The 12836-nt window shown below is 49.1% G+C and overlaps 5 protein-coding genes across 5 annotated transcripts; all 5 read left to right on the forward strand.

The window, feature by feature from the left end:
- The first annotated feature begins 915 nt into the window (after positions 1-915).
- EJ05DRAFT_103300 (S-adenosyl-L-methionine-dependent methyltransferase) lies at positions 916-2677 on the forward strand. The gene is made up of 2 exons (XM_033738956.1): positions 916-1341; positions 1578-2677. The coding sequence occupies exons 1-2, from the start codon at positions 1034-1036 to the stop codon at positions 2410-2412; spliced, it is 1143 nt and encodes a 380-aa protein (XP_033597950.1). The 5' UTR covers positions 916-1033; the 3' UTR covers positions 2413-2677.
- Positions 2678-2941: 264 nt separating this feature from the next.
- On the forward strand, positions 2942-4290 carry EJ05DRAFT_494008 (phosphoserine aminotransferase; the record flags this gene model as incomplete). Its single annotated transcript, XM_033746159.1, has 2 exons — positions 2942-4166; positions 4220-4290. The coding sequence occupies 2 exons, from the start codon at positions 2942-2944 to the stop codon at positions 4288-4290; spliced, it is 1296 nt and encodes a 431-aa protein (XP_033597951.1).
- A 1906-nt stretch (positions 4291-6196) lies between these two features.
- Positions 6197-8331, forward strand: EJ05DRAFT_502958 (uncharacterized protein; the record flags this gene model as incomplete). Its single annotated transcript, XM_033747340.1, has 4 exons — positions 6197-6519; positions 6565-6728; positions 6782-7158; positions 7210-8331. The coding sequence occupies 4 exons, from the start codon at positions 6197-6199 to the stop codon at positions 8329-8331; spliced, it is 1986 nt and encodes a 661-aa protein (XP_033597952.1).
- A 726-nt stretch (positions 8332-9057) lies between these two features.
- EJ05DRAFT_478496 (TIP49-domain-containing protein) lies at positions 9058-11091 on the forward strand. The gene is made up of 4 exons (XM_033744468.1): positions 9058-9125; positions 9172-9621; positions 9676-10536; positions 10584-11091. The coding sequence occupies exons 1-4, from the start codon at positions 9117-9119 to the stop codon at positions 10674-10676; spliced, it is 1413 nt and encodes a 470-aa protein (XP_033597953.1). The 5' UTR covers positions 9058-9116; the 3' UTR covers positions 10677-11091.
- On the forward strand, positions 10710-12544 carry EJ05DRAFT_478497 (uncharacterized protein). Its single transcript, XM_033744469.1, has 2 exons — positions 10710-10748; positions 10826-12544. The coding sequence occupies exon 2, from the start codon at positions 11058-11060 to the stop codon at positions 12537-12539; it is 1482 nt and encodes a 493-aa protein (XP_033597954.1). The 5' UTR covers positions 10710-10748; positions 10826-11057; the 3' UTR covers positions 12540-12544.
- The last annotated feature ends 292 nt before the right edge of the window (positions 12545-12836 follow it).

The raw sequence follows: 12836 nt of genomic DNA on the forward strand, positions 1-12836 counted from the left end.
CTGGTACTGTAGAGCGCCAATTGCCTCGACTTGGAACTTCGGCATTGGTCTGTCCAGGGACCAACGGCTAACACGGAACGCTGTCGTTGTAATGTTTGGCACCGCAATTCTGCCTGTTGCCGCCGAGGATGTCCACTGAAAGCATCCCAAGAGAACACACTCGTGCAGCCAGCTAATTAAATCAGAAGCAGCTTTTGGCGTGTTGGGTTCTCGAGTTGGATATTGATAGATCATATGACCTCGTTCCTGCGACCAGGTCCAGCTTACACTTGTATCCCACTGTACATGCTGATTAGACCGCATCAAACCGGACTCCACCACAGAGTCTTCCAGAAAAGCTTGCTCGTGCGCCAGTCCATGTCCGGGACTCAGATATGATACCTATTAGATGTCACGAATCCATTTCCAGCTCAAGCCTTCCGTTTGTCCTGCCCGGTTAGAGTTGCTTTGCTGTTCTGTATACCCATCTATACAGCCCACCTCACTCAGCAATGTATCCCAGCGAGCGCGCATTATTGTGACATCACATGATATCCCTCCAACAGCCCTGTCGCATGCTTGTATACTGCGAACCTGCCCTGTACTATCGTGTATCTTTCTACCAATGGTAGAAGTGAAAACGTGTTCGGATCGATTGGAAAAGTTGGTCACGCGAGACTTGAGGGATATTATTAGCAATTCTGCAACTGTTCACAGTAGTCTGGCAGGGCCGCACTTTCGACTTACTCCCATATCGTGTTTGCACGGCTCGAAAATGCCGGAGCTGGCTGCCTTGCAGATGAAATCGCCGCGATAGCCGGACTGCTGTAATGTACGGCAGTCTCCATTTGAAGCTTTAGATTGTCTGCGCTTACGAATCGCATGCAATTCTGTTTAGGATAAGTGAGCTAGGACATGTACACAACATCAGGTAGAGCTGAGCGCGCGAGCGTGTGTGTGTGCCAAGGTCGACGCGCATGGACCCGCGCAAACGGGGAAGGTCGAGCGAGTTGAATGATGAATGCACATCTTCTCAGCAATCCCTTAGCGACGTATGCCTCGTTTACTCCCGCGATCAATTCTGCATGCTCAGTCTGAGAATCCTCTCCTCGCGAAACTACTCCCTACATGCAGAAGTCTCGCGTCTGCGCGTAATGAATTGCGATGGCTCCGTGAGCACGCTATCGACCACCATGCCACTGAGCGTAGCCCGGCTTCCAAGGGTGACAATAACAATTGGAGAGCGAGATTGAAAGAGCTAGTCGCACGACGAGCGAGAGGTGAACCTCTGCAATATGTTCTGGGAACTGAATGGTTCGGAGACCTTGAGCTCGTGTGCCGCCCGGGTGTACTCATACCGCGGTGAGTTCAGTCGACACCATCAGCTCATGTAACGTATATGAGAGAAAGAGATGCTGGGTCTACGGAGTTGTGCTCTTGCAATAATATCTCGAGACATACGTCAAGTGAAATGCGCCCAGCATGCGAATCAACGAGCGTGCCAAAGCCAGCTTGTGTTCATGCAAGACAACTGCCGTCTGCCGAGCGACCTGTGTGTACCACAGCATTTTGCGACTTGCTGCTAACCCAACGATCAGGCCGGACACCGCGACCGCTATAGGCTACCTCGTACAGCGGATGCTCGAGCGTGACCCTCACAAGTGGAGAAAGACACTTCGAGTGCTTGACCTTTGCACAGGCTCTGGCTGCGTATCTTTGTTTTTCCAGCACGAATGGATCAGGTTCATGCCCGTAATCCCTGAAATCCGCACTATAGGTGTGGATCTGTCTCCGAAAGCTATATCACTTGCACAGCTGAACCGAGACCGCCTGCTGAGAACTAAGCATGAAGACGTTGAACGGCACAAAGCATCACAGGCCTCTCACTTCTACGATACTGCATTCATTGAAAGTCTGAGCAACACCAGCTTCCTGCACGCTGATGTTCTCGAGGAATCACAGCTATGGCAAAAGCTAGAGGCTGAGCATAGCCTGGCAGCGGACATACTGCTGGCCAACCCACCATATATATCAAGATGGGGCTTCCAGCATTCGACAGAACGGTCAGTGCGTAGACATGAGCCTAAGATGGCTCTTGTGCCTCCCTTGCCATTCTCAATCCCAGGCAAGGACTGCCCTAAACGAGCAGACAGTGACGACCTGGGTGACTTATTCTATGAACCATTAGTCAAGACCGCATTAAAATCCGATGCAAAGATAGTTTGGTTCGAAGTTGCAGATATTGAACAAGCCGCACGAGTGGCACATCTGATCACCTCGATGGCTTCCGCGCGCCCAGAACAGCTGGAACTGTGGAGAGAAGAACCGATGCCTGGTATAGAAGGCCTGGAAGGAAAAGACGAGATATATCAGGGTTTTATTGTCAAGGGCAGAGGAAATGGCAGATCTGTAGTCTGGTGGCGAGATGGATAGCGATAGCCACTGATGATCTGGTGGAGATTGGCCTCATGCTTACACGATTGACATATAGTTAGACATTCTCGTCGTACGCCTATTGTGCCTGATGTTCACAATATTAAGAGCAAGGTTCATGGGAGGCAAGGACAGAATGCTTGGTATTATTCTGTGGAGCTCCGAACTACCCCACCAGAGCTCCTCCTGCCGAAGTCGGATCCATATGCAGATTTGAACAGGCAAACCGTGACCCAGGCGTGTATGGTAACTTACTATACATACCGCTGCTATTACTGTCCATCTCAGCGTACTACCCTTGTGAATCAGACGTCTCTCCTCAGCTCAACAATCGTGCTTAAACAAACATTGAAAGGTATCCAGACTCTTTGTCGCAAGCCATCCTACCTCTATCAGATTACACTATTGCCCTAGTCCCGAGGTCGGATCGAACAGTCATTCGAGAGCACGTGTTTTAGGTCATTCAACTCATCATATATAGTCGAACCCCAAGACATCAGCACAATTTTATCGACGCTACACAATAATAATGCCAGAACGGTCAGACGTACATTACTTCGGCGCTGGCCCGGCACCACTTCCATCTGCAGTGCTCGAACGTGCTTCTCAAGCCTTGCTCAACTACAAAGGTCAAGGCGTTGGCATATGCGAGATCTCGCATCGATCGGCGGACGCAAATGAGATACTTGCCGACGCAAAAGCAGCCCTCACGAGCTTGCTTGACATACCTGAAGATTACGAGATCTTGTTTCTTCAAGGCGGAGGTAGCGGAGAGTTCAGTGCGGTCGTCTATAACCTAGTCGGCGTCTGGGTTGAGAAGAGGCGTGCACAAGCCGAGAAGGACCTCAGCGCCTCTACCGATGCCAAGGGTGAAGCACTTGAGCAGAAGATATTTGAGCGGGTTCAACGAGAAGTCAAAGAAGAACTTAGACTCGATTACTTGGTCACAGGATCTTGGTCACTCAAAGCTTCCCAAGAAGCATCTCGACTCATAGGTGCAGAGTATGTGAATGTTGCAGTCGACTCTCGCAAAGCCAATAACGGCAAATTCGGTGTGATTCCGTCAGAGTCAGACTGGAAGCCTACACCAGGGAACAAGGCTGCGTTCACATACTTCTGTGACAATGAAACCGTTGACGGTGTAGAGTTTCCCCAATTCCCAAAGAGCTTGGAAGGAGCAGATGCCCCCTGGGTCGTTGCAGATATGTCATCCAACTTCATCAGCCGCAAGGTGGATGTCAGCAAGTATTCGGTCATTTTCGGTGGTGCACAGAAGAATGTCGGTAATGCCGGGATTACAATAGTGATTGTGAAAAAGTCGTTACTTCCACCGGCATCACCTCAGGCCGCACCAGAATTACTACGGAGGCTCAATCTCCCCATTGGTCCAATTGTTTTCGACTGGCCGACTATTGCCAAAAATAATTCGCTCTACAACACCTTGCCCATATTCGACGTCTGGATTGCGGGCCAAGTCATGTCTGACCTTGTATCCACCTATGGGGCAAAGAAGATAGCGGGCCAAGGGGAAATATCTGCTGAGAAGGCAAACATCATATATGGCACGCTAGAACAGTACCCAAATGTGTACAAGGTCGTTCCCGACAAAACAGTCCGTAGCAGGATGAATATCTGCTTTCGAGTAAACGGGGGCGACGAAGAGAAAGAGAAGACTTTTCTTGCGGGTGCTCAGAAAATCGGCCTGCTGGGCTTGAAGGGTCACCGAAGTGTTGGTGGCATACGCGCAAGTAATTGTAAGTGCGAGGAAAAGCTTTGGCTCAGCCAGATTGCTGATTGATCATCACAGACAATGCCGTGTCACTGGACGGCGCTAAGAAGCTCGTTACCTACCTCGAGACGTACGCTACCGGTGCATAATCCTTCACTCTGTAAAATATGTGTGTTTTGTTTACATTTGGACTCGAATTGGTACGTGCGACGCAATTCCGTAACATAGTCTCCGAAGCAGACATGCTCATTCAACATGATACCCACACTAGACAATGGTTTCAAAACAGTGAAAGTAGAAAATTGGCAGTGCACGAAGTCTTGAAATAGTAGCGAAATCCAGGTAGTCTCCGAAAGTGGATGCCGTAGCATTAGATGGTGTAAAGAGACCCTATATCTTACCAACCCTTGATCCCAGTCAGTGAGACCACGGGCTCCCGAGACCGCCAGTATGCTTGTCAGCGACATCAATGCATACTGAAGTATAATGCCAAGTACTTAGTTCGTGTTTGTTTGACTTGGATCGGCGTATTCTGCTATGTTTAGGCAGTGTGGCGCACATCATACAGACAGATGACGGCACCGAAACCACTCCTTACAGCGCCTCTCAGCATGAACAGGAATGAACACGACAGTTCGACATTGGAAGATGCGTAGTTGCCAATAATTCCAGGACACAAAATGATAACCTGAAGCTTGTTAAAAGTGGGGCTCCCAAGCGACCGAGCGGCTTCCCGGATACCCTGAGATCTCAAACTGCGATGTGACATCTACGACGCCATCAACATCGACCTCATCAATGCACCCTACATCTTATTCTCTCTTTGGCTATAGGATATAATTGGGTATATCTGCTATCGGCGGATGACCCTGTCTCTTCCACCGGCTACGAGGCGCGCGACATTCTTAACGCTTCATACGACAGGGCTAGATGCAAGCTCTACACACGAAGCCATGTAGACCAGCACCATCGATCTGACTCCAACCAGGGTCATGTTCGTCCCAGGTTGCCACGCTCACTCAGGTCAGCTCTGACTGTAACTTGTGCTCGCCATGGGATGACGGATGTGCACACTACATTCATTACCTCGAGACTTCGTATAAGAGTATTACGCGCAATGAGCAGCACGCCTTTTGCGATTATCAACGGCGAAGTAGTCCGAGGGGTCTAGGATATTCTTATGGTTCTTACAATTCTGTCTTGGTACCTGACTATCGATGTTCTCGTTACGCTGAGTCTGGCACTGTTCGCGTTTCAGGGCCCCCCTTGGCTGCTTGAACCCATTCTGCGTGCGCCGCACCTCTCAAGCGTGAGAACGATCTCCGAGTTATCCCACCAACTGAAGTGAGTGTATCTGATGCAAATGATCGGAGGGTGCGAAGCATCCATGGCCCGTCTACGTCATAGTATTCAGACAATGAGCTCGACGATCTGCTAATTCAGCCAAGGGCTATTGAAGCAGGTAGGATAGCATACAAATGTGGATCTTGACTGTCTATGGTTGAACTTCGCTGGTGATTTTTGGTTGCAGACATCCTTTCTGTGTTTTAGAAATATTCTTGGCCGCTGTCAAATGCAATGAGAGGGTAAAGACTGGCTTATACGATCGTGGCGCTTCTATATGGAGTATCGGATTGGCCGCAGCCGGTATGTCGATTATTGCATGAGCATCAGGTCTCTTTCACGTTTAGCGTCTTTCGCTTGACAGTTCGATCTCACCTATACTGCAAGCCCTTTGAGGTTCCAGGAGTCCAGGTCACGAAACCCAAGGCGCCATCAATCGATGTCTCGGCTTGTTCATATACCTTTGCTGTCTCATGCTGTTGCCCCCTCCAGATGCTCCGCTCTTACATTCCTTCACTTTCTCTCTATCCGGGCTGGTACCAATTTTTCCTATTTGTTTTCTAAGTATCAACAACCACGCGTGTTTCCTCTTTTCTCGGTTTGGGCATTCTTCATGAATCTCCTCACCATTACGTTCTTTCAACAAGACTGGTCTTCGTTGTCACACTAGTTCGCTCATTCATTGCTTTCGGATTTGTGCCAGTACAAAACATGGGAGAATGGCATCTTACACAGGTATCGAATATAAAGAGAGCAGATGGCTCATTCGCACAATATGAGCAATCCACGAATATTACGACGATAACACTCCTCGAAATTATGGGGATGATGACGGAGATGGATACACAGAGCCTGGACCAGTTCGGACAGGTCAGGGCGCTCATCGACAGTCTTATCCTGAGCAAAGTTGAGACACTTCGGACAATGCACATCGCTTTAAGCTGTATAGGTATTGCCTCTGTGCTCGTGGTGATCTTTTGCATCTTGCAAGAAGCCAGGAGGTCTGCAAAGCTACGAGTAACACTCAGACCACGGTTAGTCGATCAGTGGTTTTGTCCAAGACTCACTGACATGGATAGAAAATTTGACCTCCTTCATGACGTGCATGAGGCTGAAAAATTCCCTCTTACGCTTGTGTTCACAGCTTTGATCCAGCAAGCTGTGTTCGTTGGTGTGCAGAGCTCAGCTCTGCATAGTGTTGTAGTGACGGGCTGCTCGAAGGTTGCGCAAGTAGTTTTTCCCGGTATAAGAGATCAATGCAAAAAGGTGGTCTATAAGCTGACATAAGTGCTGTAGCTATCTTCCTTCTAGGGTACACTACTTTCGTGTACGGCGTGGAAATAACGAGACGTTCGCTTGGATCGAAACCATTCAGACCAAAAGGCAAATGGACCGGTTCCATATGTACCGCTTCGGTGGCTCTGCTTCTCCTTTTCACCTGGATACCAACCGCTATCTGGCGATCACCAGATCGCTGCTTTGGCAATCTACTTTGGTTTCCTGTTCGATACAACGTCATTGCAATTAGCGTTGTATCATTACTGATATTTATTTTGATTCTTATGGGAGTGATTGTCATTACGCAGCTCAAGAGAAGCGTACAGGTCGATGAGAACGAGAGACTGTCAGCATCATTGATCTGTTACTACATCTTTCTGACTGTTTTTATATATGTAAGTCCCTGTTGTCTTACAAATCTGTGATAGCCACTGAACATATACTAGACGCTCATTCTTCCTTTCTTTATCCAAGCTCTTCTTCACAATTTCGACTCCAACCTTACGAGTTCTCGTTTGGCTGAAGTTGCTTTATTCGGTAACACCCTTTTTCTTGTCACATTTTATTTCTTCTTGCGCGTCAACGCAACTCGTTTGACCATAAAAGCTCCTGGTGCCCTCGGTTTCTCAAAGGGACACCGTGGCAGGAGTTTTGGCCCCGGCTATATGGCATCAAGTATCAGTGAACCAATTCTCTCGACTACCCACGATATCGACAAGACCATTCTGCTGTTCGATAAGAAAGGTCATCTAGAACCTGACTTCGATCCTCGAGCAGAGACGTCTAGCATTACCGAGCAGGGTATACTCTCACCGGGTCGACTTGACCCCTCAACCTGGCCATCGCCCCCTGACCCTTGCAGTCCGACCACAGCCAGTCCTTCAGATCTGACGAAAAGGACAAAGTCAAGCTATTCAATCTTCCCAACTCGCGCCGATGAAATACCTCGGCTGCCTCCTTCTGTCTATTCCTTCAACAAGTCAAGCAGCTTGAAATCATTCGCACCATTCAAGCGCACCACGACTGCGTCTGAAGTAGCCTCTATCACTGACGTATCTGCGTCTTACGAGGGTCCACTTCGTCCTCCATTACCCCTATTTGCACACCGTCATCGCCGAGATAGTAGCGGTGGGAGCAGTGCAACTGTACAGATAGGACTGAGACTATCTGTTGCGCCTGCTACGATTGCAGCTGGGCACATTACCACACAAAATCGCACAATACCAATCCGGCGACCAACACTGCCTGCGCACCCTGCAGTGCTTCGTCGCGATCACAGTAATCCAAGTGTCGAAAGCCTAGTTCTGCCTATCCAGACTCCATCAGGATTTACTTCCAAAGACATTACCACCTCTCAGGTGCAACCACAAAAGGCCGGTGAGACTTCTACCGAGACTGAGACTCGCATCACACCGACCGAGAGCAGTGGAGAATATCTCGAAAAAGCCCGCGACAAGGTCCTGCCACCGATACCTCATCCATCTGGTACCCGTGGCGTCAGTGGACTCAGGCTGAATCCGGTTACACTACCACCTGCAAAACCTGCAAACAACGCGGGCTGGATATGAATTCTCTATTGGCATATCTGTAGACAAGCCTTATGCTACATTCATCAACAACAACCACAAGCCTGTCGCGCGCATATCCAAGTCTGAGACAAACTATCCCCCCGCCTAGCCTGGGGGTGATTCAATAAGTGTTTCATCAGCGTCAGTGGCGAAACAGGGCTTTTGAGTTCTTCTAACGCCAGCATGAATCCACACAACTCTGACTCGCAGAACTTGACCCCATAACGACTCTACTTTGGCACCTACTACTTTCATTCGTCCGCTATGACAGCCGTATGATTCTTGGTGTTTTGTCTTTGCCGTACATTTATACCTTCTACAATATAGATTTGGGGATGTCACTATTCCTAGATCGAGTTTTCGTGTACATTATATCTTACGATGCAGTCGAATAGAAGCGGACTTTTGATTGTTTTGGTTCGATTGGGAGGGAATTACTGATGTATGATGCCTGTGATACGTGATGATTGAATATCGAAATATCGACCAGGTTCATTGAACATGAGTGTCGCGTACAGGACACTGTACCAAGACGGATGAGTGACCTTTTGGGACTTATGTTTGCTTTATGTGGTAATCAGTCTTGATTGCGGTAAGTATATTCGATCTTTGAATTATCTTGTATGTATAGAATTCTAGCCAATCATGGCGGAGGCTCTGCTTACGTAATGGAAACTCACTCCGTAACAATTCGAGGTTTTGGTATTGCGCGTGGAAGTCCGCAACGCGACTACGAAGGTCGCCAACTTCATCTTCTCAATCCCTCACTCCCACATATCGCAATCATGTCGCTGGTATGTCTATACAGGATCTGCTCCGATGCATAGCTAACCATGGCAGCAAAACATCACCACCGTCGCCGAAAGCAAAGAGCTTCGCGGGCTCAACCTCATCGCGGCGCATTCCCACATCCGCGGCCTCGGTGTTGAACCGGACACCTTAGAGCCCAAGTCGTCATCGCAGGGCCTCGTCGGGCAACAAAAGGCACGCAAAGCTGCGGCGGTAATACTACGGATGGCACAGGAAGGGAAGATCGCTGGGCGCGCGGTGTTGATTGCAGGACCCCCGAGCACGGGCAAGACCGCGATTGCGATGGGAATGGCACAGTCTCTGGGGCCCGATGTACCGTTCACGATGCTGGCGTCGTCGGAGATATTCTCTTTGGAGATGTCGAAGACGGAGGCGCTTACGCAGGCGTTCAGGAAGTCGATTGGTGTGAGGATTACGGAGGAGAGTGAGGTTATTGAGGGAGAAGTTGTCGAGATCCAGATTGATCGGAGTGTCACGGGTGTATGTCTTTAGCAGGGATTTTAACGATTGTGGTGGTGGCTAATAGATGTGCAGGGAAACAAGCAGGGCAAGCTCACGATCAAGACTACTGATATGGAGACGATCTATGATATGGGTACCAAGATGATCGACAGTATGACGAAAGAGAAAGTTATGGCTGGAGATGTCATCTCTATAGACAAGGCCTCGGGCAAGATCACAAAGCTCGGCCGCTCGTATACAAGGTCTCGCGACTACGACGCGATGGGCGCAGATACCAAGTTCGTTCAATGTCCCGATGGCGAATTGCAAGTACGACGCGAAGTCGTTCACACCGTGTCTCTCCACGAGATCGATGTTATCAACTCCCGAACGCAAGGTTTCCTGGCGTTGTTCTCTGGCGACACTGGTGAAATCAGGAGTGAGGTGCGGGAACAAATCAATACCAAAGTAGCCGAATGGAAAGAGGAGGGAAAGGCCGTCATCGTACCTGGAGTACTCTTCATCGATGAGGTTCATATGCTGGACATCGAGTGCTTCTCGTACATCAACAGGGCGCTGGAAGACGATCTGGCCCCCATAGTCATAATGGCAAGCAACAGGGGTCAAACACAGATACGAGGAACCTCATATCGATCACCTCATGGCCTGCCGTTGGACTTTCTGGATAGAGTGGTCATAATCAGCACATTGCCATATTCAAGCGAAGATATTCAACAAATCCTTTCCATTCGTGCAGCTGAAGAGGAGATTGACCTCACGGCAAACGCACTCGCTCTGCTCACGAAGATCGGATCTGAAGCAGGGCTACGGTACGCAAGTAACTTGATCACAACATCGCACTTACTTGCGCAAAAGCGCCGTGCCAAGGAGGTTAGTGAAGAGGATGTCGAACGGAGTTTCAAACTATTCTACGACCCCGGGAGAAGTGTGAAGGTATGTGCTTTAGAAAATAATTGTAATATCTCTGCTAACAGACACAGTTCGTATCCCAATTCGAGAGTCGCTTCATTGGACCCGAAGGTGCTGTGAATCTAACGGCCACTAACGGTGCAGAGGCAATGGACGTTTCATGAGGGGCAAAGTGAATGGTAGACAGATTTGATAGCAAAGGCGTTTAGGCATAGACACTCGTAGGCAGGCTAAAAGTGAGCACCCTATGTACCAATATTGTATCGCTAACAGGCGTGAGAAAACTATGAATAGTCTATTGATGGAACAATAGAGTCGTGTCATCATTCAGGATATGCTGGGTGGGCCTTCACTGTGGCGTACAATAGCTAAAGTTGACGCACTTTCACATTCTGACTCACGTCAATAGGCAAAATAGTTTGGGTATGAGTAATCGAACTTAATTGCACCCCCTTGCCTCTATATGCCCCGGCACTGGAATGACTTTACTTTAATTCCATTTACAGTTTTTTGAGAAATTCACAACATACCTTTAATACATCAACATGGCATACGACTTAGATATGAAGTCGAGAAAGGAGCGTCAGCATCAGGACGTCTCAGAAGATGCTAATTGCCATGATACGAATCTCACTCAGTCTTATTCGGACAAGAAATCACAACGGCAAGGCCACATCCCGCACTCGAGGAGATCCAGAAAAATGATTTCCGCAGACCAATTTCATGCAGACTCAGCCTCTTATGAGTGGACACATTCACCATTCAGCACGTTCAGATCACTCTATCCTCCTCGAAATCACCTCACCGCTGAACGCAGACGCCAAATTGATGACTTCAACACCTCGTTCGGGGGCTCTCAAACTGCACATTCCACACCTACGGACCAATACAAAAACAGTCTCAACGCATACATGCTCTCGACATACCGTCGCTTCGCCGCGTTTCAGAACGAATACCTCTGGCTCCATGACAAAGCAGACTGTTATCACTGCCAGGACATCCTCCTCGAACACTTCCGTTCCTCGTTGCGCTCGGTTGAAAGCTACCTCGATGGTCTCATCCTCGAAAATGCTCTGGACCAGCCGTATAACACAGACTACGATATCATGGGGTTGTGGTGGAGTGCCAATGGGAAGGCTTTCGAATTCAATAAGCTCCCGACGGAGCTTCGTGCTCAAGTCTTCAAGCTCTGTCTTCCGCACGAACGGCACGGTCGCAGGTTGTCAATGCATAAGGCCGGTCTCAACAATGTTAGCGCTCTGTCTGCCCTGGGCAAGTTTCTTGGAGATGGATTCAGGTCCCTCCTGCTTGTTTCCAAAAGCATACAATTCGAAGTCATGAACATCGCGCTTAATGCAGGAACCTGGGTTGTCACTAGGCACCACCATCTACTCCGCATGCAATCAATCTTCACTGGTTTCTCTATCCGACAAATCGTCACGCTGGAGCTTGACTTTGACCAGCTTCTTAGCCCCGGAGAAGTCTTTCCGAAGGTGTGCTTCGATGCCGTCGCGGCACTTCCGCTCAGGAAAGTCATCGTTAAACTACCCTCACCGAACGACGAGGTCATCCTACGTGGTGGTCGAAGCTATAACATGCCGCAGCGGCCGATGTGCTACCGGCTTCATAGCGCCTGGATCCTGTGGGCTGTGCAGCCGCTGGTTCGCGACGTGCCATGTGTCCAGGTGACAGGATTTGCGACGAAGAAGCATTTACGCCATTTCATGAGGACGATCCGGGAGCATGCACGGATCGTTGCAAAGGCGCAGACTGTGGAGCTCTCACATTTCCGATACAGCGAAGAGGATGACATGGACGAGGGGGGAGTGAGCGTTGGGTTGGTGGATGAAGGGAAGGCAGATAGGCCATTGGAATATGTCGCCCCTCGCGAGGGTCATAGATCGATGCGTTCCCAACCGCGGGTCCACAAGGGAGTGGTGAATGAGGATATTTCGGCTAGGGTTCTCAAGTGTGAGTGTACGCCGCCGTGTAGTCCGGAATCTCTTGGGCAGTTCCTTGAGCTATGAAGGGGGCGGATATTTAGATATCTACATAGGGGCGCCAAGGAACATTGTCTGGCAAAGACAGACACAAATATGATCCTTGGAAACAGGCCAATGTTTGTAGATTAGGATATGTGAACAGACAATGGTGGATCTAATTTCAGGTCAATTCACTAGGCAAACGCGTGAACAGCCCGTATCCTCCGTGACTCAATCTAACACTGTGTAACCTTTTCTGAATATATAACAACAACGCCAACACAAACTCAGATACAATACAACACGTCAAGTGAAATTCAGGTTTTCTCTCGCCCTATCGGA

This window comes from Pseudovirgaria hyperparasitica, assembly GCF_010093815.1.
Source record: "Pseudovirgaria hyperparasitica strain CBS 121739 unplaced genomic scaffold EJ05scaffold_13, whole genome shotgun sequence".
In the NCBI taxonomy this organism is placed as follows: Eukaryota; Fungi; Ascomycota; class Dothideomycetes; order Acrospermales; family Acrospermaceae; genus Pseudovirgaria; species Pseudovirgaria hyperparasitica.